The sequence below is a fragment of the Cynara cardunculus genome (assembly GCF_001531365.2).
Source record: "Cynara cardunculus var. scolymus isolate 2C chromosome LG 1, CcrdV1, whole genome shotgun sequence".
NCBI lineage: Eukaryota > Viridiplantae > Streptophyta > Magnoliopsida > Asterales > Asteraceae > Cynara > Cynara cardunculus.
In genome coordinates, this window is record NC_037528.1 from 10,743,273 (window position 1) to 10,764,718 (window position 21,446).

The 21,446-nt window shown below is 35.6% G+C and overlaps 3 protein-coding genes across 7 annotated transcripts; 1 reads left to right on the plus strand and 2 right to left on the minus strand.

The window, feature by feature from the left end:
* Nucleotides 1-93: 93 nt before the first annotated feature.
* Nucleotides 94-6,281, minus strand: LOC112529511 (magnesium transporter MRS2-11, chloroplastic). Of its 2 annotated transcripts, none has more exons than XM_025140840.1 (13): nt 5,836-6,281; nt 5,467-5,539; nt 5,080-5,150; nt 4,284-4,369; nt 4,051-4,141; nt 2,783-2,851; nt 2,375-2,455; nt 2,118-2,280; nt 1,993-2,038; nt 1,477-1,557; nt 1,250-1,332; nt 1,127-1,170; nt 94-536 (listed from the first exon to the last, which is right to left on the minus strand). In XM_025140840.1, the coding sequence occupies exons 1-13, from the start codon at nt 6,208-6,210 to the stop codon at nt 441-443; spliced, it is 1,359 nt and encodes a 452-aa protein (XP_024996608.1). In that variant the 5' UTR covers nt 6,211-6,281; the 3' UTR covers nt 94-440. The 2 variants fall into 2 exon arrangements, with proteins under 2 accessions (XP_024996608.1, XP_024996600.1); XM_025140832.1 differs by having other exon boundaries at nt 5,080-5,153.
* Nucleotides 6,282-7,432: 1,151 nt separating this feature from the next.
* LOC112502174 lies at nt 7,433-14,999 on the plus strand. 4 transcript variants are annotated; one of them, XM_025106024.1, is made up of 12 exons: nt 7,475-7,587; nt 9,913-10,050; nt 10,135-10,284; nt 11,110-11,175; nt 11,380-11,519; nt 12,001-12,127; nt 12,209-12,363; nt 13,258-13,393; nt 13,701-13,785; nt 13,970-14,241; nt 14,547-14,683; nt 14,843-14,999. In XM_025106024.1, exons 1-12 carry the CDS (start codon nt 7,498-7,500, stop codon nt 14,901-14,903), a joined length of 1,557 nt encoding a protein of 518 aa, XP_024961792.1. In that variant the 5' UTR covers nt 7,475-7,497; the 3' UTR covers nt 14,904-14,999. The 4 variants fall into 4 exon arrangements, with proteins under 4 accessions (XP_024961786.1, XP_024961792.1, XP_024961794.1 ...); XM_025106026.1 differs by having other exon boundaries at nt 9,913-10,011; XM_025106018.1 differs by having other exon boundaries at nt 7,433-7,587; nt 9,913-10,284.
* Nucleotides 15,000-15,320: 321 nt separating this feature from the next.
* LOC112522263 (putative phospholipid:diacylglycerol acyltransferase 2) lies at nt 15,321-19,816 on the minus strand. The gene is made up of 6 exons (XM_025131382.1): nt 18,698-19,816; nt 17,783-18,005; nt 17,372-17,655; nt 16,923-17,262; nt 16,211-16,476; nt 15,321-16,119 (listed from the first exon to the last, which is right to left on the minus strand). The coding sequence occupies exons 1-6, from the start codon at nt 19,138-19,140 to the stop codon at nt 15,633-15,635; spliced, it is 2,043 nt and encodes a 680-aa protein (XP_024987150.1). The 5' UTR covers nt 19,141-19,816; the 3' UTR covers nt 15,321-15,632.
* Between the last annotated feature and the right edge of the window lie 1,630 nt (nt 19,817-21,446).

Consider the following 21,446-nt stretch of genomic DNA (forward strand, 5'->3'; position numbering starts at 1 on the left):
TTGATTTTGTAGCTGGATTATGAGCTGCTCTAGTGTTTTTCGAGGGGCTCAAGCCTTTTTGGGCATTTGGTTGCATAAAAGTAAACCAAGATAGACAGATGGATAATGCTTTTTAAGTAACAATGCTAGTAATACTGTATCATCTCACATAAAATTTACTTCACAAATGGCATCTGACCTATTTGTCAATGAGAACAAAGCATCAACAATGCCTTCTCAGGTCATTTTGCTAAATTCCTATATGCTGTAACCGGTGCGACTGATATATCCAGGCTAAATAAGTGATCGATTTGATTGCTCTCATGGAGCAGGGCATATCTCCTCCACCTCCTTACACGTGTATTTTCTACTTGTGTAGTCACGTAATTCCTTGTTGGAATCTAGAAAATCTGATGAAGTTGAGGTTTCGAGTGTAACTTGGTAGGTATTTCATGTGAAGCCTAAAGTATTTTCCTTGCTCTGAGGTACGAGTACATGAGGAAAAATGCCACCACCGCGCCAAATATAATCCCTCCAGCTGTAAGCCAAAATGCAAACTGCATACCAGATCAATAAACGGAGAATTACTTATTATACGATATTTTTTCATCAAAGACTAGGATTTGGAATATTGATTATCATATATTTGTTTCACAATGTGAACCATTTTAGCTTGTTTGTGAAACAAAAGTTACACTTAAAAAGGTTCTACATTGTGAACCGCATACCTATGCAGCAAACACATTGTGAAACAAATATATGTTCATAATTACATTAATCGCTAGCATTAGACGAGGAAAAAATCATGTGAAACAAAAGTTCTTACGATAATCACAATACATGGAGTTCTCGTATGATTATAACAACTATATGTATACTAAGATGGTAAAGTATTAATTTTGAACTTACAACTATCGTTTCCAGGTACTGAACTAATACTTGTTGGAGCAAAGACTACTTGTACAAGAAGAAATTTTTTTAAAAAAATGTTGAAGTTATCATGGAACATCTTATAAGAAAATGTTGTAATTTTCGTGGGAAAGGGAAAGTAAAAGTAAGTAATCTCCTTAGATGTTGTAATTTTTGAGATATGGAACAAGTATGATTAGCATTAAGAAAACGTTTTAGAAGGACTCGAGAAAAATACCACATGTTCTTCGAGATAGGATTTTAGATTCATGCCAAATATACCTACAAATAAACAAAAGATGGAATCAGTTTAATAATTTCTTTTGACCATTTCAAAAGAAAGCATGTTATAGGATTTAACCTGCAACCAGAGCACCAACTGCAACACAAAAGGTCCCAACCTGAAGAAGCAATTCAAATCTGCTCACCTCAAGCCGCCGAGAACTGATAAGAAAACAGATCATGTTTATACATATATCAAGTCATACGCTATTAATACGAAACACTAATCTGAGGATGATCATTGCAGCAATTCAAACTCTGTTGAAAGTTAACCTCAAAGACATGTAGTAGCAGATTCATGCAAACCTTAAGTTAACAGAGATTGAGTCTTCCATTTCTCTTGCTGACTCAAGAAGCCTTTCTGCTTGATTATGACATGATTCACATCTGTGATCATAAAAAGGTTAGAGACCCATTCTGGAGATTTCTGACACAATCAACTGTTAGAAATTAAATTTGCATAGAAGATGGCATGCTCAAATATGTCCCAAATAGGTGAGACTCAGGTGGGGAAGAGTCAAGTATGTCGAAACTTGGTTAGCACTCCTGAACCAGACAGCTTTACTCATTGATTGAGCAACATCTGGACAGGTTCTTGATGAAAACTTTAGGGAAAAGAGCAGAAGTTCCAAGTTTTCAACTATAATGTCAATATCTAGATCATTCAGGATAAAAGACAATTCCATTGCAAGAATCCGATACAAGGAAAATCGATAAAGACTTGGCAAAGTATAGTCTGAATGGGCATTGCTAGAAAGCATACTGCAAAAATCACATTTGAGAAACACAGCCCTTCAATTGCTTCAGGGACCGTAAAATCACCTTTGAAGATAATTTTCTAGTAGCATTTCGATTTCTTCCTCTTCTTCTGCATATGACAATCAGTTCTAAAATTAGTATGCTGAAGAATAATATTCATTTGCTTTTTCCAATTATGTCACACTTACCCTCAGCAATCTGCTTCTCATGTGGGACAGAGCATTCTAGATCATCATTTCTACTCAGGATGCAGTTTCTGCCCACAATACAGAGGCGACGTATTTCATGAGAATCCTCCAGTATGTCAAACAACATCTGTTTGAGTGCACCTGCTTTCGAACCCAATTCAACCTTCAATGAGAAAACATCAAGAGTTGCTTATTTCCAGTTCACATACACATGCAGCCGAGTATATGGCAGGTTGATGTGATATAACTGATGATACCAAGGTTTGCTTGCTAATACGTAATTGCTCCAATATGCCAGCAGTTAATCGGTTTGGCAAAACCTCAAGTAAAGCTTGAACCTGAAGCATAACAAAATGCTTATTATAACCAATGATTATTTGTATGGTGCAATAATTTAATCATACATGGTGAGTTATGGTGCAATAAGTAAATCCTTTTTGCACAATTGTTTTCTGTTAAAATCTTAGGACCCTTGGTGGTCATCATCACTTATTCCAAAAGCACCCACAACAGCTGTTGCAGGTAGCTTGCCAATCCAACTCTCTTCCTGATAGTCTAATAGAGAGCTTTACTGCCCAGAATTTAGTAAGTATGATTTTGAACTAAAATCACCATCTTGTATACTGAAAGGAAATTATATATACTCACTATGTTTCCATACTCACACGAGGGTCTAAATCCATTAGTTTATCCTCAAAGCGTTGTATTCGTGAATGTAGGGCGGCTTCAACTACCTGAAATATCAAGTTGACAGTTCTTGTAAATTTCAAATCTAGACATGGGTAATTTAAGAAATGGAGAAATCAACAATCACAAAGATCAAGACCTAAAATCCCATCATATAACTCAGGACAAGAAATGGCATGCATCTCTTGGCAGTAAACATTCAACAGATTGTAAAAGATGATAGCACATGAAAGCAAGCAGCACTGACAATATAAGGAGGCCCCTAATAAGTAATAAAACTATCGGCTAATATATAATGAACCAGATAACCAAGTCTTATGCCCTATACTTGTTACATAGGGTAGAGAATTGATTTGGAGAAATGTAACCTATAAAGTGCTTATAGGTTGTATACTTACATTTACAAAAGAAAACAGTACAAATTACATCCCTCAGAATTATGAAGTATATCCTATAGGGTTCCTAGATTAAGGAATAATCACACTAGTCTACTCTATTATGCATATTATACAAGTTCACTCCATAACATGTTCAAGGTACAAATTGTGTCAACTTATTTACAGATGATACTTTAAAAAACAAAATTATAGAAAGCTACTTAAAAGAACCCTACTCACCAAATGAACAAAACTTAGAAAAATTCAAGCTCTAAAGGCAACGGTATCTCTTGACCTATGAACGTTTTTGGTCAGAGGACTCCAGAAGAGATGTGAATTGTTATTTAGTGGAGATCTTAAAAACTTCTCAAACTGGGAAAGAATTAAATGAAAGGATAAATAAAAGAGAACAGGGGAAATGAGTTAAGAAGCCAGAGAAGGAAGGGGAACCAGAAGTAACACATACAGGATGCACTGGGTGGTGTCATTCTATTCTTAACTCTTACACAGTCACACAAGCATTCCATTTGTTTCAATAAATTTAAGCTTGCAACTAGTTTTTCTCAACATTGTTTTTTTATGTTTTGCTCGAGATACTGGTGTAACAACAAAAGTTCGTCTTTTCATCGTTCATTTTAGCAAAGACATTTGAAATTTATTCTCATTTTCCCTTTTAGACTACATCTATGCCTGGAAATTTACAAGCATGGTGAGAGATGATAATGCAGGACTGCTCATGATAGTCATGACAGCTTCAAGCCATGTAATTTGTTTTCAGAAGAGCAGGCACAAACTTGTTACATTACTGATAACCCTGAAAAAAGCCTTTAAAAAAATAACCCAGAAGAATAAGATAGGCTAGAACCAACCTCAAGTTCAAATGGCATTACAGGACCTCCGTGCACGCTTTTGGGATTTAAGCGAGGTAATAATGCGTCGATAAAAGCTTTCCCTGCTCTCCTAAGATACCCAACAAATAAACCAGAAAAGAAAAACGCCTGTTAACTAGCCTTTTCCCCTCCTCCCCAGCAACTTCGATCCAACATGAAATAGAAAAGGATTGAGTTGGAAAAGGAAAAAGATATTCACATACAATACTTACCGGTTGTAATTAAATATAAAGACACTTTCTTGCATTGCAATTGCCCGCAGTGAGCCCAAATTCAATAGTATGGCATTCTCACGAACCTGTAAACAAACCAAAATTCCGTATATGAACTTTGTCCATCAATCAAGTGTTTATGTCCCATAAGTGGTAAAAAGAACTAACAAGTATGGAAAGCGCCCGCATCAGCTCCATTAATTAAAGGAACAGCAACAAGAATTAGCAATGGGCTCCTATAAAATGTCAAGCTTGTTCAATATAGCTAACAATGCTTTTTCTAAATAAAAATTAATAGGAAATATTTCTTGAGCCTCTGATTATTCCAAAATGAAATTACAAGCCATTCACAATGTTACTCCAACATAAAGATGCAGTTTAGTCACTGGTTTTTCTGATATGGTGAAACGAAGGAAAACAAGTGCAGAACAGAAGACAGGAAGGTGACACTTGGTGTATCCAACATTTGGTGTTTGCCAACAGATTACATGGAAAGATTATACTTTCACAATGATGTTTAAAAAAATTATTCCCATCAAGCAATTTTAAATGATCTACAAATAAAACAGAAACTCTTCAGGGGATGATACATGCCGTCTTTGTTTGTCCTTAAATGTATTTATATACCCCCAAAGCATGCAACCAACAAAAAAAACATATCACCAAATAACAAGATACAGCAATCTATAGAACATCCTGGAGTGGAGATCAATGCCAAGAAAGTGGCTCCAAGATTTTTGAATTTCATAAGCATGAACTAAAACACCATAAACAGTAACTTGACTTGGTGCCATACCAGCAATGAGGGCATTGTGTTGGTCAACCACAGTGCAGGATCAACACTCCGAATGTCTCTAGGGCGAAGACCTGCTATGAAAAACCTCATTTAAGAATTGGCAATGCAGATAAAGTAACCCCGATAATCTCAACTCAGTTGTTATGAATGTATCAACAGGAAAACCACAAGGATTAAAAAGGAAAAAAAAATGCAATTAGGATAAGCATGCATGTGCCTATGAAAGCAGCTGGATCATCAGGGATTTGTGAGAAGTCACATGGGCTCATCATAAAGTGCTAGATAGAAACAGAAAGTGCAAGTAGCAGTTAAAACTTTGTGCAGCAGAATAGCATAAGTAAGCTCTACAGAGATCAGATCATTATGTTATCAGAACATTACACTCACCACTTGATTTTAGTAGATGCCGTCTATTAATTTTTCTAGTCGACACCATCCCACTTGAACTTACTTCTACAACCTTTAAAGAGAAATAGATATTACAAGAACATATTAGAAAATTTTCAATAAATTTATGATAAAAAATTATCAAAATAAATTTATATGACTCAAGTTGCAAACTATAAATAGTCACATGAAACCTTAAGACGGTTTCTTTGAATGCTGCTGAAACATCCATAAAACTTGGATCAGAAATTTTAATGTTACTAATAAATCTTTTCCAGCAAGAACCCTGATCTACGAGTAAAATTTTCGAGTAAAGAAGGAAACTGCATAAATTCCTAAAAGGCATAGTATCTCGAAAGCCTAGCAAACCTCATAAATCGGTTCACGAATCCCCAGGTTTAGAGCATCAGACATAGACGACACATTCCTCCGAGAACCACCGTCCTCCACCTTCTCCGTATCATCGGAACTCCGATGAGTCTCTTCACGGGAATCATCATCATTATCACTTGTTAACGTATCCGCCGCTCTCTCCTGTGTGGATTTTGTACAACAATTGAACCTACCAGTCGACAAGACCTTCAGTAGTGGAACCGGAAACACAGAATCACCGGTGTTCCGAAGAGCGATCACTTGACATTTTGACCGAATAAAAAACGGGATGTGCGGCGAGGGAGAGGGCGGATGAACTACCGGTAACTGAAACAACTGTGAAGATGAAGAAATTGGAGTTGTTAAGGCCATTTTAGTTTGTTGGAATCTGAGCTGATCGAGTAGAGGATTTCATCAGCATTTTTGGGAATGGAAATTTGTATGAAAATATTTTGGTGTGGTTGTGGTGATTATGAGCTCGTGAGGGGGATGAGGATGACAGTTGGTTTTCTGGTGGTTTTCTTGTGTCCACGTCGATTTTATCCACGGCATCTCCTTATATTTCACCACTTTCCTTTTACAAACAAACGATTAGTTGGCTTCGGGACAGAATATTAAAAACCAAACAAAATTCAAAAATCTTTTGAAAATATTTATGTTTTATCTTTTTTCTATTTTAAAAATTACATTATTAATATATTATTAAAATATTTAATATAAAATATTATTTCTCCTTTCTAAGTTTTTTATTTAAGAATTAAAGAATAAAAAAACATTCATTTTTTTTATATTTTCTTCGTAATAAGGTTTTGAAAAATAAATCTTATCCTTTTATTTAATAAACTAATTTTCAATCTTGAAGAATTTAAAAAGATATGATTTAATTTTTTAAGGTTTTAGTAAAAGATAATCAAACTATAATCTGATAAATTATGTATTAATTAGAGGTTAAAAATGCATAAAATAAAAAAGTTTTAGCTTTTTACGGTTTGGTAAATAAAACATAGAGATCAAATATTTTATGAATATTAGAAGGGAATAGGTGTAATATAACGAAATACATCTCGATTATAATATTTTGTTTTATTCTCTGTCTTCATAATATAATACGGTTTTATGTGCTTTTGAAAAAACGATAATGTTTTTATTTTTGAATAAAATATAGACTTTAAGATATCATAAAAATTTGAAAAAAATACATCGAAATTAGTATCAAATTAACTATTTAAAAGTTCTCGTTCTCTTGTGTAATTTCTTTTTATTATAATTTAATTTAAAGTTAATAACAAAGTAATTTATTTTAATTTAATAATATAAATTTTTATAAAGATAATAATTAAGTATTTTGTTAGAACTCAAAAATTATTTTTATTAATTTGATTATATTTATCTACAGTTAGTTGCAGAAATTCAAACATAAAACTTTAATAATTTGTAATTAAGTATAATTTACTTATAATTTTAAGTAATGTACACAATAACAGTATTTTATACATTAAAAATAGTTTTTAAAAAAAAATTTGTTTGATATTTTATAATATACTATTTTCCTCTGAATTAATGAGTTTAATTAGACACTTCTTCCGAGCTTCGTCATTTCGAAAAGGAGGAGTAGCAGCGAGCCCTTTTTCAAAACCCCAAAGCCTGAACCCAAAAAATATGTCGATACAATCGCAGTCAGTGAACGAAGAAGAAGAAGAAATAGGAATCCAACAGCCAGCGTACCACCCTCCTGCTCCCGCCGACGAGGTAAACACCCTTGCTACGCGTACAAATGCATAATTAAATGTATATGAACTCAATTGCGTTTGATGAAAAAGGATATTTCGCGAAAGAAAACGAACAGGAAGTGCAGAATTTGATTGTTATATGGTACTGATGGTTGTTTGGGCTTACAGTTTATATGAATGTCCTTGAGCAAATTAATTCACAAACAATCAAGGGATAGGTACATGTTTTGGGCACTGACACGAAAAAAATGGTTCAAAATTTTATATGATGTACGAATGTTTGGTTTTCTATTATCTGTTAACGATAAATTCTTTCTCTTCTTACGTAAAAAAGGAACACTTTTCTCTTGAGCTACTAAGTCGATATGGATATTATCCCTTTCCAGAAAAAAAACTTGGGAATTACGTTGAAGTTATAGCAAGCACCCACAATAGAAAAGCCTTCGGTGTTTAGAGCTGCTGTGGATTAAGATTGCATTTGACAAGTGTTGGATATTGAGGGTGATTAAGAATGTACTATGTCCGGAGGCCATTGGGTATTATGTTAATAGAATGACATTTTTTCCTATTCATCCTGTTCGCTTTGGTTCCTGTCGTAAAAGGAACCACGGTGAATTGTTTTCATGCTCGAATGTAATCCATGAGAGATATAATAAAAATCCTACAGAGATTGTGGATACTAACAAATCGTTGATGCTAACATTGCTGAACGCGCCGGCAATTGCTATTACTTTGTCTTGGTTATTAACTTAATGTCACTAGATAAACCAGAAAGGCTAAATGTATCTTTTGTTAAAATAATTAGGATTATAGGGTAAATGGTAATTGGAATCTGGATTGTTTAAGGATCCTGTAAGTTCACTTTCCGAATTGATTTTTCGACCTTATGCCCGGTATCACGAAATTCAATCTAGGATAATTCTTAAGGACACTTTCGAATTTAGGCACAAAAACGGAAGTCAAATTGCTAGAGAATATTAGAATGTTCAGATCCAAGCGAGTCCCCAAAAATGATGCATATCTCATATATATATACTTGTTCTATTTGAAAGATTAACAAAATGATGGTTTTTGGGAAGTTAGAATAAGTTACAAACGGTTGTAACCATTAATGGATTTGATCAAGAAAAACGTGCAGATCCAGAGCTCTGGACGTATATGTACAGAGATGGACATTCCAGAGATGATCGTTAGATCAACCAGAGATAGTGCTATATCTGGTCTTACCAACCAGAGACGGTCCTTAGACTAACCAGAGAGAGTGCTATCTCTAGACTTACCAACCAGAGATAGTCCAAGTCTGAAGAACACTTAGTCAATTCTACTAAGTCTGACCACCGCCAGGGGCGCTGCCCCTGGACCCCACAAGGGGGAGCGGCTACCTTGACCCCCGCCATTTTGTCATATCTAGAATCAAACTCGTCTTATATACAAGTGTGCAATCCGTACCACCTAACTTGTATTAGATAACAATTTGAAACCCATTGGCACTGTGTTAATCCAATTACACTTAAATAGCTGCTGACACTAAAATCACCAACATCTTTCTCTTTAAGAACTGAGGTAGCATGCTATTTATCCGTGCATACTGTTTGTTCATTATTTGCCTTTCCAGTAACGAACACTTCTGCACATCTATGAGTGCCTATGTTATATGGACTTTCATAAAACAAGATTTCTCACCTATGTAGCCGAAGTTTCTCTGGCTTTTCTCCTATTCCATAATTAGAGTTGCCATCGACTTCAAATTTGAATCTAGTACTTCTATTATCTGACAGAAATTTTTGGGTTTAGCTCCTAAGCTCTTCGTGGTAATTTAATTATCAAAAACTTTCCACCACTGGAATGATTCTTTTTTATTTTGAAGTTCCAAAGTAACCATTTGACACTAAAAAAGTCTGGTGTGCCCTTCTTCTGAGAGCAGGGGTTGTTTATGCTTTTTTCTAAATTTGTTTATTTTCATATTGACCATATTAGTACTAATGATACAACCTGTATGTGCTAATAAATAATCTGCACATGGAAGTGTAAAAGGATGTAGTAGCTATTTATACTGCACCTCTTAACTACTAGTCCCTTCATCCCTTAGCTACAAAGTGGGACTCTTGAGTTGACAGGTGCTAATTTTGAACTTTTAACTGAGAATTTTTTTTAAACTTTTTAGAACAAATTGATTTCTACATTTAATCGTTTTAGCAAATAATAGAAATTGAGAAAACATTGATATTAAAATTGTAACAAAGTATATCAATTTTGAAGTAATTGGGTCGTATCTCTAGTGTTAGAACCAAACAACTGGTGTATTTTATATGATGTATGCTGAACTTATTGTTGTGTCGCGCAGTTATTTGACATCTCAACCACAGTTGATCCTAGTTATGTTATATCCTTGATAAGGAAGCTTCTACCACCGACCATGAATGCCGCTAGTACTTCTGACAGGGTTAGTGGCTGTGATTTTGCTTCTCAAGGAACAAATGATGTAAGAACAAATGGAAGCTTGGTATCACAAGCTGAAGATCAAATTTCGGAAAACAAACATGACACCATGGACTTCATTGATCAGATTGACCGCTCAAATGAGCAGGAAGGAACGGATGACAATTCTAATGATCGAGAAAAGCAGGTGGGTCCCGCAGTTGGAGATGATTCTTGGGAAGAACATGGATGCATATTATGGGATCTGGCAACAAGCAGAACCCATGCTGAACTCATGGTACCTGACTGTTCTGCTACACAAGTTCTTATTATCCATTTTGCTGTAACTAAAATCTATCGGTGTTTATAGTATTCTTTCTGTTTCATGGATGGAGTTAGAAAGCATATTGAGGAGTACCATCTTGAACTTATAATTTAAAGTTGCCGGGCTATTTTCCATAAATTCGGAAGAACTAATGATGCACAAAAAACACCAGAAGACAACAAAGACACTGAAGGATAATTCAGTCTTTCCTTAACGAGAGATACTTGAAACCTCTTCACAACTTTTAAGTATAGAAATGACATCTTTAGGTGGGGCAAGTATGAATATTTTAACAGTTCTCATTCTACATGAAGGACACATGTATCAGATGTTAGCACTCTTTTCTTGGTTTTGGGGGGTCTCTCTTTCTGTCCTGCTCCTCACATAGTAACTGTAGCATTTGGTTATAGATGCTCTTAATAAAATTTGTAGATTATTTTAATCTTTTCAGCTTCAATTTTGCTTATTTTTTTTTGGAAAAAGTTCAATTTTGCTTTGCTTCTGCAGATAATAAGTTTTGAGGACTAACGCATTAAAATTCCTTGAATCTATCGGGGAAATTTTGGGGAGGAAAACAGACATGGGGACGAAATATCATATCAATAATTAATGATGGGCACATAACAGGACGGACCATGATCTACTTTTATTTACCTAGATGTGTACACGCATTGCTGTAAATGACTAATGTTCACATGTATTTGTTGGTATGGTGAAGTGTTCGCTTCTGTTTTAATCACTGGCACTTCCATTCGCTGCTATACCAACATCATTGCTTGGTTTAAAACTCGCATGCAGGTTCAAAATCTGGTTCTTGAAGTTATTTTAGCTACTCTAATGATTTCCCAGTCACCTCGTGTCACGGTAGGTTACATTTCCTTTTGTTGCCTAATTATACTTCATATTATTTGTCAACTATTTTGCTTTGTTTGAGTCATTCTTTTTATAAATTTATTGTGCAAATATCAAATAGCTCCTAACATGTTCAATGTTCTCAAATGATTTTTATCTGCAGAAAATTACATAACCAATAGACTTAAGTTTCTCACCTTCGATTTAATTTTGCAGGAGATTAGCCTTGGACTTATTGGGAACCTTGCTTGCTTTGAAGTATCACGTAAAGAAATTGCCTCTGTAAATGGATTGGTTGAAGTAATTGTGGATCAGTTATTTGTAGATGACACTCCATGCCTGTGTGAAGAATTCAGGTAACTTCTTTCCAAAAAAATCAGACTTTCAATATTGGTTGTAATGGAAAATACATGCAATTATTTATAATCATCACAGCAGTTTATGCATGAATGACATGCGAAAGTGATTATACGCTTATATAGTTCTACTTGAAATGAAGCAGTGAGCAAAAAAATTCTGGTCCATCCACTTTCACCATGTGCAATGATGATACGTAGAAAGAATATTAGTGTGCTGAAACGAAGAGGAATAAGTTCTACCAAAAGAAGAAACTGCTACCGGTCAATTTTTATTATCCATCTTTTCCATTGCGAGTGATTCAAAACTTGGCAAATGAAAAATTGTCATCTTTCTTGGTCTTGATTGATGTTTCAAGCCAATAATTGCTTGAAGTTCTTGCACTTTTCTTAATGTATGCCCAAAATTGAATGCTATTATTAAATACTCGGGCATCATCAAATATTGATCTAATATACAGTTTTCCATGTTCTCCAATAGGTTGTTAACTTTATGTCTCCAAGGCAGTGAAGGTATAACTTGGGCTCATGTCCTGCAGCCTGAGAACGTTCTATCCCGTATATTATGGGTTGTAGAAAATACATTGAATCCGCAGCTTATAGAAAAGGTAGCATCTTTGGTGATTTATTTGTTTTGGTATTTTCGTTATGATGAATTTCCAAGATATCCAACAGATATTTTTTTAAAGAGTGTAGGATTTCTGTTAACTATATCAGAAAGTCAGGATGAAGTAAGAACTATTCTTCTCCCACACTTGGTGAAGTTAGGTCTTCCCATTATTCTGATTAACCTCTTGGCCTTTGAGATCAGCAAACTGGTGGGAGACGAACGATTACCTGAAAGGTAGGCCTTTCTGTCTTTTCTAATGGCTGACTTGTCAATTATCTTTACTGGTGTTGATATTGTTAAACACCTTCTGGTGTAAATATCAAGTTCAGAAAACAATAAACTAGTAATTTCATAGTGATTAGAATTATTTGTATTTTAACTTATAACTGATAAAAAAAGATTCCCTTTGTTTAAGTATATAATATTTATATATGTCAATTGGCAAATACGTACACGCATTCCTGATATTCGGTGAGATTTGAACCCTTGACCTCCTGGAAAGCTTGGCTCTATCGGTAACTTGATACTGCTGGGCCACTGACCTTTTGGTAAAAAAATTCCCATTATTGATAGCCAATATTCCAATGGCGTAGAATCTGTCTTGATTTAGATTTATTTATGGAGAATAAAATTATCTTTTAGCCCATTTTCCTTAATTATGTGTGTCTCATCTCAAATTATCCTCATCATGGGAACCTGATCCACAAAATGAAAATGAGAAATTGAACAAATGGATGAAAAAATAGAAGGAAAGAAAATAACATGTACATGAAGTTACCTGGCTGAATAAGGTCCTGAAGCGAAAAAGTATTGAATATGCCATCGGGGTGCCATGTAAATATTTTAGGAGAGTAGGCATTAATATACTACAAGTACCTCCCCCCCGCCCCCCAAAAAAAAAATCCTCCAAAGAAAAAAAGAAAATGAATAAAATTGGGTTGGAAGGGGTCTGAGGCAATATGTAATTAGAACCTTATGCTGGAAGATTCTTTGCAACTTCAATATTGGAAAAGAAACAAAATTCATTTTCATTATCTTAGACATGGTGCTAGATAGCAATGTTATTCTTTAATTGGTTTGCAATCTGTTTTATTTGTGTCTGATTGTCAAAAGTGAATGTTGTATCAGGTACCCTGTTCTTGATATTATTCTCCGGGCTATTGAATCCCTCACTATAATGGACAATTGTTCCCAAGAACTTTGTTCCAGTAAGAAACTTCTTCATCTACTTGGAACTCTGATAAAACTTGCTGATAAAATTGAGGTATGTAAAGCGGCAAGTTTCTTTAATGCTACTGTCAAAATTGATAATGAGTTAGGAATATTATACTTAAGATGCACGAGTTCATCTGACATCACGCGATGGCTACCTGTTGCACACATGGTAGCTTTTGAACATTATATTGACACTGTAAAGAACAAAAAGATTAAAATCAGGAAAAAAAAAAGATAATTCCTCTCTGCCAATTAAGATAACTTTTGAATTTGGAAGTTCAACCTAATACTTCCCAGATTCAAAATACCGAATGTGTAGTGAATATTAACTATTATAAATTTTTTCGGCAAGGCAGGTGGCCACCTCATGTGTTACTGCTGCTGTTCTGATTGCCAATCTTCTGAGCGATACCGATGATCTGATTTTAGAGATAAATAAAGGTAAAGTTTGTTATGTTACTTGTTAGAGAAGAATTTTGAGGTCAAACGAACCACTTCAAAGATCCTAGTAACTACCATTTCATAAGCTAGTCAGCGAATTAGTTGCAAATTCCGCTTTTCTCCACATAGTTTAGTCATTGTCAACCTTAAATTGAATTAACGGTGACACTTTAGATACATCCAGATCTGCTTTTCTTACAGGGGCTCCTGGATATCTTCCCTTTTGCTTCGGATGATATAGAAGCCAGAAATGCACTATGGGACATAATTTCAAGATCATTGTCTCATGTTCAAGGAGAGATAAGCCCATCAAATCTCCATCAATATATATCAATTCTAGCGAGCAAATCCGATTTAATAGAGGAAGAGCTTCTTGATCACCAGTTAGCTGCTTCAAATAAAGATCAAGAAAATGCTACTGCATCTGGCAGAACCCTACTTATAAGAACTGCAGCTGTATCCTTTACAACATCGATCAAGAAACTTTTCCTTTCTGCTCAATACTGATTCTGTTGCAAAGTTGACGTTTGAGGTCAACTTCTTACTTTCCAAGTTCACGTCCAGTTCGTTTTAGTCATTTGATATTTTCATTTCGTGAACCCTATTGGGTCCCTTTGAGAAATGAAGATGGATGTGACAATAGGGAGAATGGATAACAAAGGAACCATCAAAAGTTGAAACTGGAAATTATTGTTTTTGACCTCAAAAGTCAAATTGTCTACTCTTGTTTCTTGAATGTTTCCCTTAATCATTTGGTATAGTTGAAAAGGATCAATTGTATGGTAAGTCAATGGCTGGGCTTAAAGGATCGGGTTAGCCCTAGCAATTTGATGTTGGAGTATCCGGTTAATGAACGAGATCTTGATCGATTGAAGGACTGCTGTAAAAAATATAGCAAGTAAGCATCTTGCTACTCCATACTTTCTTTCTTGCATGTGATTAAAAGATGCCAAACAAATATCATTGTTTCACATGATACAACTATTGAGAAGAGTTATTTTTTCTTTCTTCTTGTGTAAATTGCAACTAATTCCCTAGCTTGCTTATGAACTGGCAGTGATTTCGGATCGAGTTTGACGATTGAAGGCGTGAAAGGTTCATCACAGAACATGGTTTGATACCAAATCTCTTTGCTTATTTAGGATCATCAATCTGTAGGTTTACCTTGTGCTTTTCTTTGGTAATTCATATTTTGGCAATGCTTCTATGAAACTTGTTGAAAAGTTGTTGATTGAAAGATCGACACGGGCTCTTTCCATTCCTGCGATGATTCATGAAAGGAGCCCACCCCAAACTTTAAGGGATGCTCCGGGATATTATAAAATACATGGGACATCAATCGAGAAACCGAAAAAGACCCCTGAAATCAACCAACCAGAAAATCCTGGAAATTCTCTCGAAATTAAGAAAAAAAACTTAAAAATACAAGGAACGTCAACCAAAAAATTAAAAAAAAGTCTCAAAAATAAACAAAAAACCTGGAAAATTCTAGAAAACTTGAAAATTCCTTGGCAGAATTCGGCTAAAAACAAATTTTGGCCGAAATTGAGCAACTTCACGGGCCTTTGATGGATCCACCTTATAGCAAAAAACTTAGATTTGCCTTTTTCAACAACCTAAATTAGTTTATTGCATAAAAGATGGTATGTACAAGAACGACTTAATCTAAACACGTTCGAGGCTGAAGCAAATTTTGGAGACACAACCATCTGTTGATAGATTTAATGATGCATTTTCTTGTTCTTTCTTGGTTACCATCCCTCATGCTCATAGTCATCACCCTTACCACTCACTCCCTCCCAACCTTGGTGGTTCCTGGTGGCCCTTTTCTTCTGGAAAACTTGTATCTATAGCTTTATGTTTACTCTATCTGACATCTTCAATATATCGGAATAGATACGATCACCGCCCACCTCCGCCCCGGAGGCACCTGCAGCCACCCTCAAGATATCCTCGATCAATGCAACGTTTCCCATTATATCGACATGCGCCCCGCTTTCTGCCCCCCGCCCCTCCAGCAGACTTGCCGGTGGTTTGTGTCGGTACTCTCGTATATAAGTTGCACTCCCTGATGGATTAAACCTCGTTTTCCCCCTCCACCCTTTCGCACACATGAAACCTGCACTTAAAACCGGTATGCTTTCATCACCATCAACAAAGTATACTCCTCCTCGTAAGCATCCTCGATCACCTTTCCCCCCTGCCGAGCTATCGATCCTGAAGGGAATACTGTTGCATTTGTCTGACGGGGAGAGTTTATAGACGTAGGATCTTTCCGTCGGGATCCCGACTCCATACAAACAGTAAATCTCCATATCCGGAGCATCAGGCAGCCTGCACACACACACATTTTCGAACAAACCAGGATTAATTTGAAAACTCGAGAAAATGGGTAAAGAGTCGCAGAGGATACTAATCCACTTACTTGGTCTCTAACGGGTTTGACCAGTACTTGTAATGGGTGTATTTCGGATCTTCAAGATCCGCTGCTAAGCCATGAGAGAAGTGAACCTCGGCTCGTTGCATCATCTTTGGAGCCACATACCGCAGAAGATCGATCAACGTTCCAGCCGTGTACGCTTTGTTATCCGCCAGTCCCTGAATGCTTTTGCGGCTAATCTTCCCGTACTCGGTCCAAACCTCGCCACAAGTTGCACTTGAATTCAAGACTCTGTTTGCATGCATCAGTTCCTATAAATCATGACCAAATACCGATCCTCAAGAATCAACAACCGTCAATAAGATAAAGAGACAACCATGGTTTGAACTTGTTAGGATGTCCAAAAGCGCCCTATCAACTTATTGTAACACATTTAGATAAAACGCACAATTGTTTGGTCCTATAAATTTAGATAGAACGCACAGTTGTTTGGTCCTATAAATTTAGATAAAACGCACAATTGTTTGGTCCTATAAATTTAGATATAATGCACAGTTGTTTGGTCCTATAAATTTAGATAGAATGCACATTAATTTAGATAGAATGCACAGTTGTTTGGTCCTATAAATTTAGATGGAACACACAATTGTTTGGTCCTATAAAGCCATCTATTAGGACATTTACACAGTTTATGCGTCCTATAAAAGCTGATTTTTATCGTAATCACTCAGGACCTTTTGATTAGAGAAGGGTATACCTTTGGAGCAATTGTAGGAAGCTTTGAAGAATGTTGTTCAGAAGCTGTCTTTCCAAATGAGATCATTCTTCCATAATTTGTTTGCTGGTTCATATGGAGCGCAGGTCTCGTATCTTCATTTTTGCTGTTATTCTCCCTCGAATTCATTTGAAAGTAACTTTTGGTCTCCAAGTCACACTTGTGCCCKTCTTCAGGGGATGAATCTAAGTCTCCCCATATCATGTCTCCTCCTTTCGGTAGCAAAGAAACCACAGAGTCCCACGTTCGAGATACACGCATCATGTGTTCCAGAGTTTGGAGCCCAAGAATCTCTGAATCCAACAGACCAGGAGCCACAGCCCTGAAAGATCAACTAAATGAACCAATATACTTGCAGAATACAGACCATTTGGAGATACAGTTTTGACTTTTTAGGTCGAAGTTATGATTTTTCAAATCTTGGAATTAACCTGATAAAAGCTACATCTTTTCCTTCAGCAGACAGCATACCACTGACCGCTTTTGGAACGCCAAGAAACGCTGGACCGATGTTCATGATTGCTTTGATATGCTTGGCACACCACCCTGGACCGCCGCCACCGCCCATCGGGGGAGGAGCTTCCACCCAGTTAAGAAAGTGTAGGAAGTAGATAACCCCCATAGAATGAGGAACCACCACCACTTTCTTGTTACCATTAGTTACATACATGAGTTCAATGTTGATCTTCAATCTACTGAGTGATTGGTCCCTTACCTGCTTTCATAAAAGATTCTAAATAACCCGAAAAAGAAAAACAAATAATCTGAGTAGAAGAAACAAACGAATTCACACAAACATTCATAAGCTTAATGGGGTATTCATGGTTTGCAGAGTTCCATACCTCAGTGTTTTGAAAGGAAAGTCTCCAGTCATAAGCAGCCATATACATGTTCTTCCCTTCATAGCCAATTCGAGCCAAATTCTCGATAAGAACAGCCCAAACAAAGTAGCCAGGAGCGAAATAATCGGCTGCAACCAGTCCTGGAACCGGCCTCAGCCGGATGCCTGGTGGGTCAAGCCCTGTTTCATTGTCCAGTGACAAATGCTCCAACCAACACAATGGCCTAAAATTGACACTTTACACAAATAAGTTCTCAAAAACTTCAACCCTAATTTAGCATTTTATCATTACTACAAAATCAGAATCTATAGCGTTGCACAAATTCTGGCATGCTAGACCATGTCCCAACTTTGGTACATACATCATTACATTGGTTGGTTGAGAACCAATCCGCGTCTACATGGAAACAACTGTGCATCCTACCTCCTACCAATGTTCGAGTGAGATATACTTAGTACATTTGGTTTGGTTACAATGATTGGGCCATGAAGATATCAATTAGATATGAATTTAGGGGCTGTTTGGTTGGTTTTCCATTAAGTCCTCTATTGATAAAGCTATATGTATAAATTAATTGAGTTTTGGAAGGGTTTTTTCATGTGGAAGGGACGTCTTTTTTTATTGGAAGAGAGAGGTTTGGAAAAAACTGTCTTTCTGCATAAAGGTCCCCTAAAAGCTTAATGAATAAGCCATTAAGCCACTACCAAACAGTATCATTAAACCACTACCAAAGAGTCATGCATAGCTAGCTATGTATGACTGAATAAGTTGCAAGTCCAAATTAAGCTCATTAAGCTGCTAACAAAGAGGCCCTTAGGAAGGATAGCAAGAAAATTAGTAATGCAGGCAAATCCAAGCTTCTTAAGCTAGTTACTTAGCAATGTCAGCAATTTAAGGTTTCAAAAGTGGTCAAACCTTTTAAGGATTTCGGTAAAGCTACCGCCCCATAGCCGCTTGCGAAAAAGCCCTTCGGAACAAGGCTTTCCTTCCCAAAGCTCAAGACCACCAGTAACAATCCCAGGGACTAAAACAACAGGGTGAAGTGGGGTTAACCCTTCCTTCTTGAGCCTTACACCAGGTGATTCAGGGCCTTTAAAGGCCAAATTTGCAGGTAAACAATGGTGCAGAAACAACAGTAGCCACCAAGTTGTAACCATACACCCTATGAACCAAAAACAAGAGTCTAAACACCTCCATCCTCCTCTTGCCTGCCTCTTGTTCTTATCACACACTTGTTCTTCAATTGTTTCACTTTTTTCTTCTTTGCTGTCGACTTTTGGTTTCTCATCAAATGGTTCACAGCTTCTCAATGTTGGCTCAATATAACACAACTTTCGAAACCGAAGAATTGAAGCCATATTCAAAAACCAACAGCAAGAATTAACACTTAAGGAAGCTACAACAAGAAAAAGGGTCAGATCTATATACAGATTTATAGCAGAAAGAACTACCCATGATTGGAATTCACATACCAAAACGTAAAAGATTGCAAATTGGCTTACGGAATCAGCCCAAATGGAGAAAGATCTCAACGACCCAAGAAAGGAAATTGAGAACTTGAATAGGATTTCTTTCCAAAATAGTTGACGGTGGATTAGGGAAAGGTGATGGTGGAGATATGTAAGTATATATGTCTCTATATATACAGAGAGAGATTGGATGGAGAGATGAAATAGTAGAGAGAGAAGACACTAAGAACCATTGCCGTGTCAGCAGAGAAGGCCACTTGTCTTGTTTACTTTTCAATGCAAAACCTTCATCAGTTGCCACCATTACAAACCCTTTTAGGCTTTCTTCTTATTTAACGAGGACCCTTTTGCAAAAACCACCTCAAATGAGATTTGAACCCACACCCTCTGCAATTACCTACTTACCTACCGTGAATCTCTGTGACGAACAGTAAAAAAAGGGGAAAAGAAACAGATAATTTATGGGTCTTTCTTGAAAGGGTAAAATTCATGAGCTATGGATAGGAGAAAGAGTCGAAGAACCCAAAGGGGGCAAGAAAAGCACACACTACTAAAAGCACAAATACCCAAATGCTGAAATCAATGGTGATCGGCGATTTCTTACCCAAAATTTCTGGGTTTGTCCGTAGAGGTAGCAAGAAGACAACCATAAGATACCAATAAAGATTTTTATACACGCAGAAAGGAAAAAATAGGGATTTCTATACACGCAGAAAGGATGTGTGTGTTTTTGGGGCACATTAATCAAGAAATGAGGAAGGAGCTTGGCATCGGATGATCATGTTTTTACTTTGTTGGAAATTTGCAGCTGAGTTTTTGCTGTGAATTATCTAAGGAAAGTATATATTAAATTAAATTAATTGTAAAAAAAATGGTAAATGTTTACGTCCGATTAATTGTCAAAAACCTAAAGATTGCTAGTATTTTCTGGACGTGATATTTTACGAGATTGTTTAGCATTGACTAAATAAACTTTTACCGTGTAAAATCTTGTTTATTTTATTGGGTAAAATTCTTGTTTAGTAAAATAACATAATAAAATTGTTGGTAAACGTCTTTTACTTGTTAAATGTCAATCGGGTAAAGTCATCATCTTTATTCATTGTTTAAGATTTTCGGTCATTACCATGTTCTTTGCTGAGTAAGATTCATAAGCATTAATATGTTTACTCGGTAAGATAAATAATTTGTCAGCGTTCAGTAAACAACGCTAAACATAAGCATTACAATAACACTTTTTTATATTATTCTTTTGGAAGAAAAAAAATCCAGATTCAAAATTTTAAAAATGTGTACTCAATTCTAACTTTTTTTCTCATTTTATGCTACAAACATTTATAACATAATAATGTCTAACAAACATTTGGTTGATACTAATATGCTCTGATAGGATCTTGTGGAGCATTTATGGAAGATACATGGTGTATCTTTAACTTAGGGTTGTTTGACAGTTGCTGAATAGTTTTGTGCAGAATGGTTAAGTGGTCAGAATGATTAAGAGACTTTATGATATAGTGCAAAAAATATAATTGTTTGGAAATTGTTTACAATGAAATTGGAGCTCTTAAGGTTAAGAGAAGCTCATGTACAAAATCATTTAGAAAGTTTTAGAACCATTAAGAAGCAAACTTGTTTTTTTGTCAAACAAGATTTATTTTTTAACGATTTAAATGTTGCCTCTTAATAGAACTATTAAGAAGTAAACAAACAACCTCTAATACAATATACACCCTTAATAATCGTTTGCTTTATCAATCAGATGATATATTCTTGAGTCTTAAAATGTTTTGTTAAAGTGGTATATCTTTTTATATGTTGTTTATTGATAATTTTGGTGTTACGAATACAAATAAATAGAAGACCAAATTAGTCTTTAATAAGTCAAATGAATAAGTAATAAATACAAAAAAATTATAAAAAAATTTAACGAATAACATAATTCATTTAATCTATATTTATACTATATTATAAAATATTTGACAAAAAATTTTAAAAACCACTTTTTATGCATAAAGTACTGTTTATTAATGCATGTTACTTAAAACTTAATATTACAAGTAGATTGTGCGTAAGTACAATTTACTAAAGCTTCGTATCTAAACTTATGTAACTAACTGCAGATAAACATAATCAAATACAAGATAAATATCTCATTTAAAATATAAAAAAATTAAAATATAATTAGGATAATCATT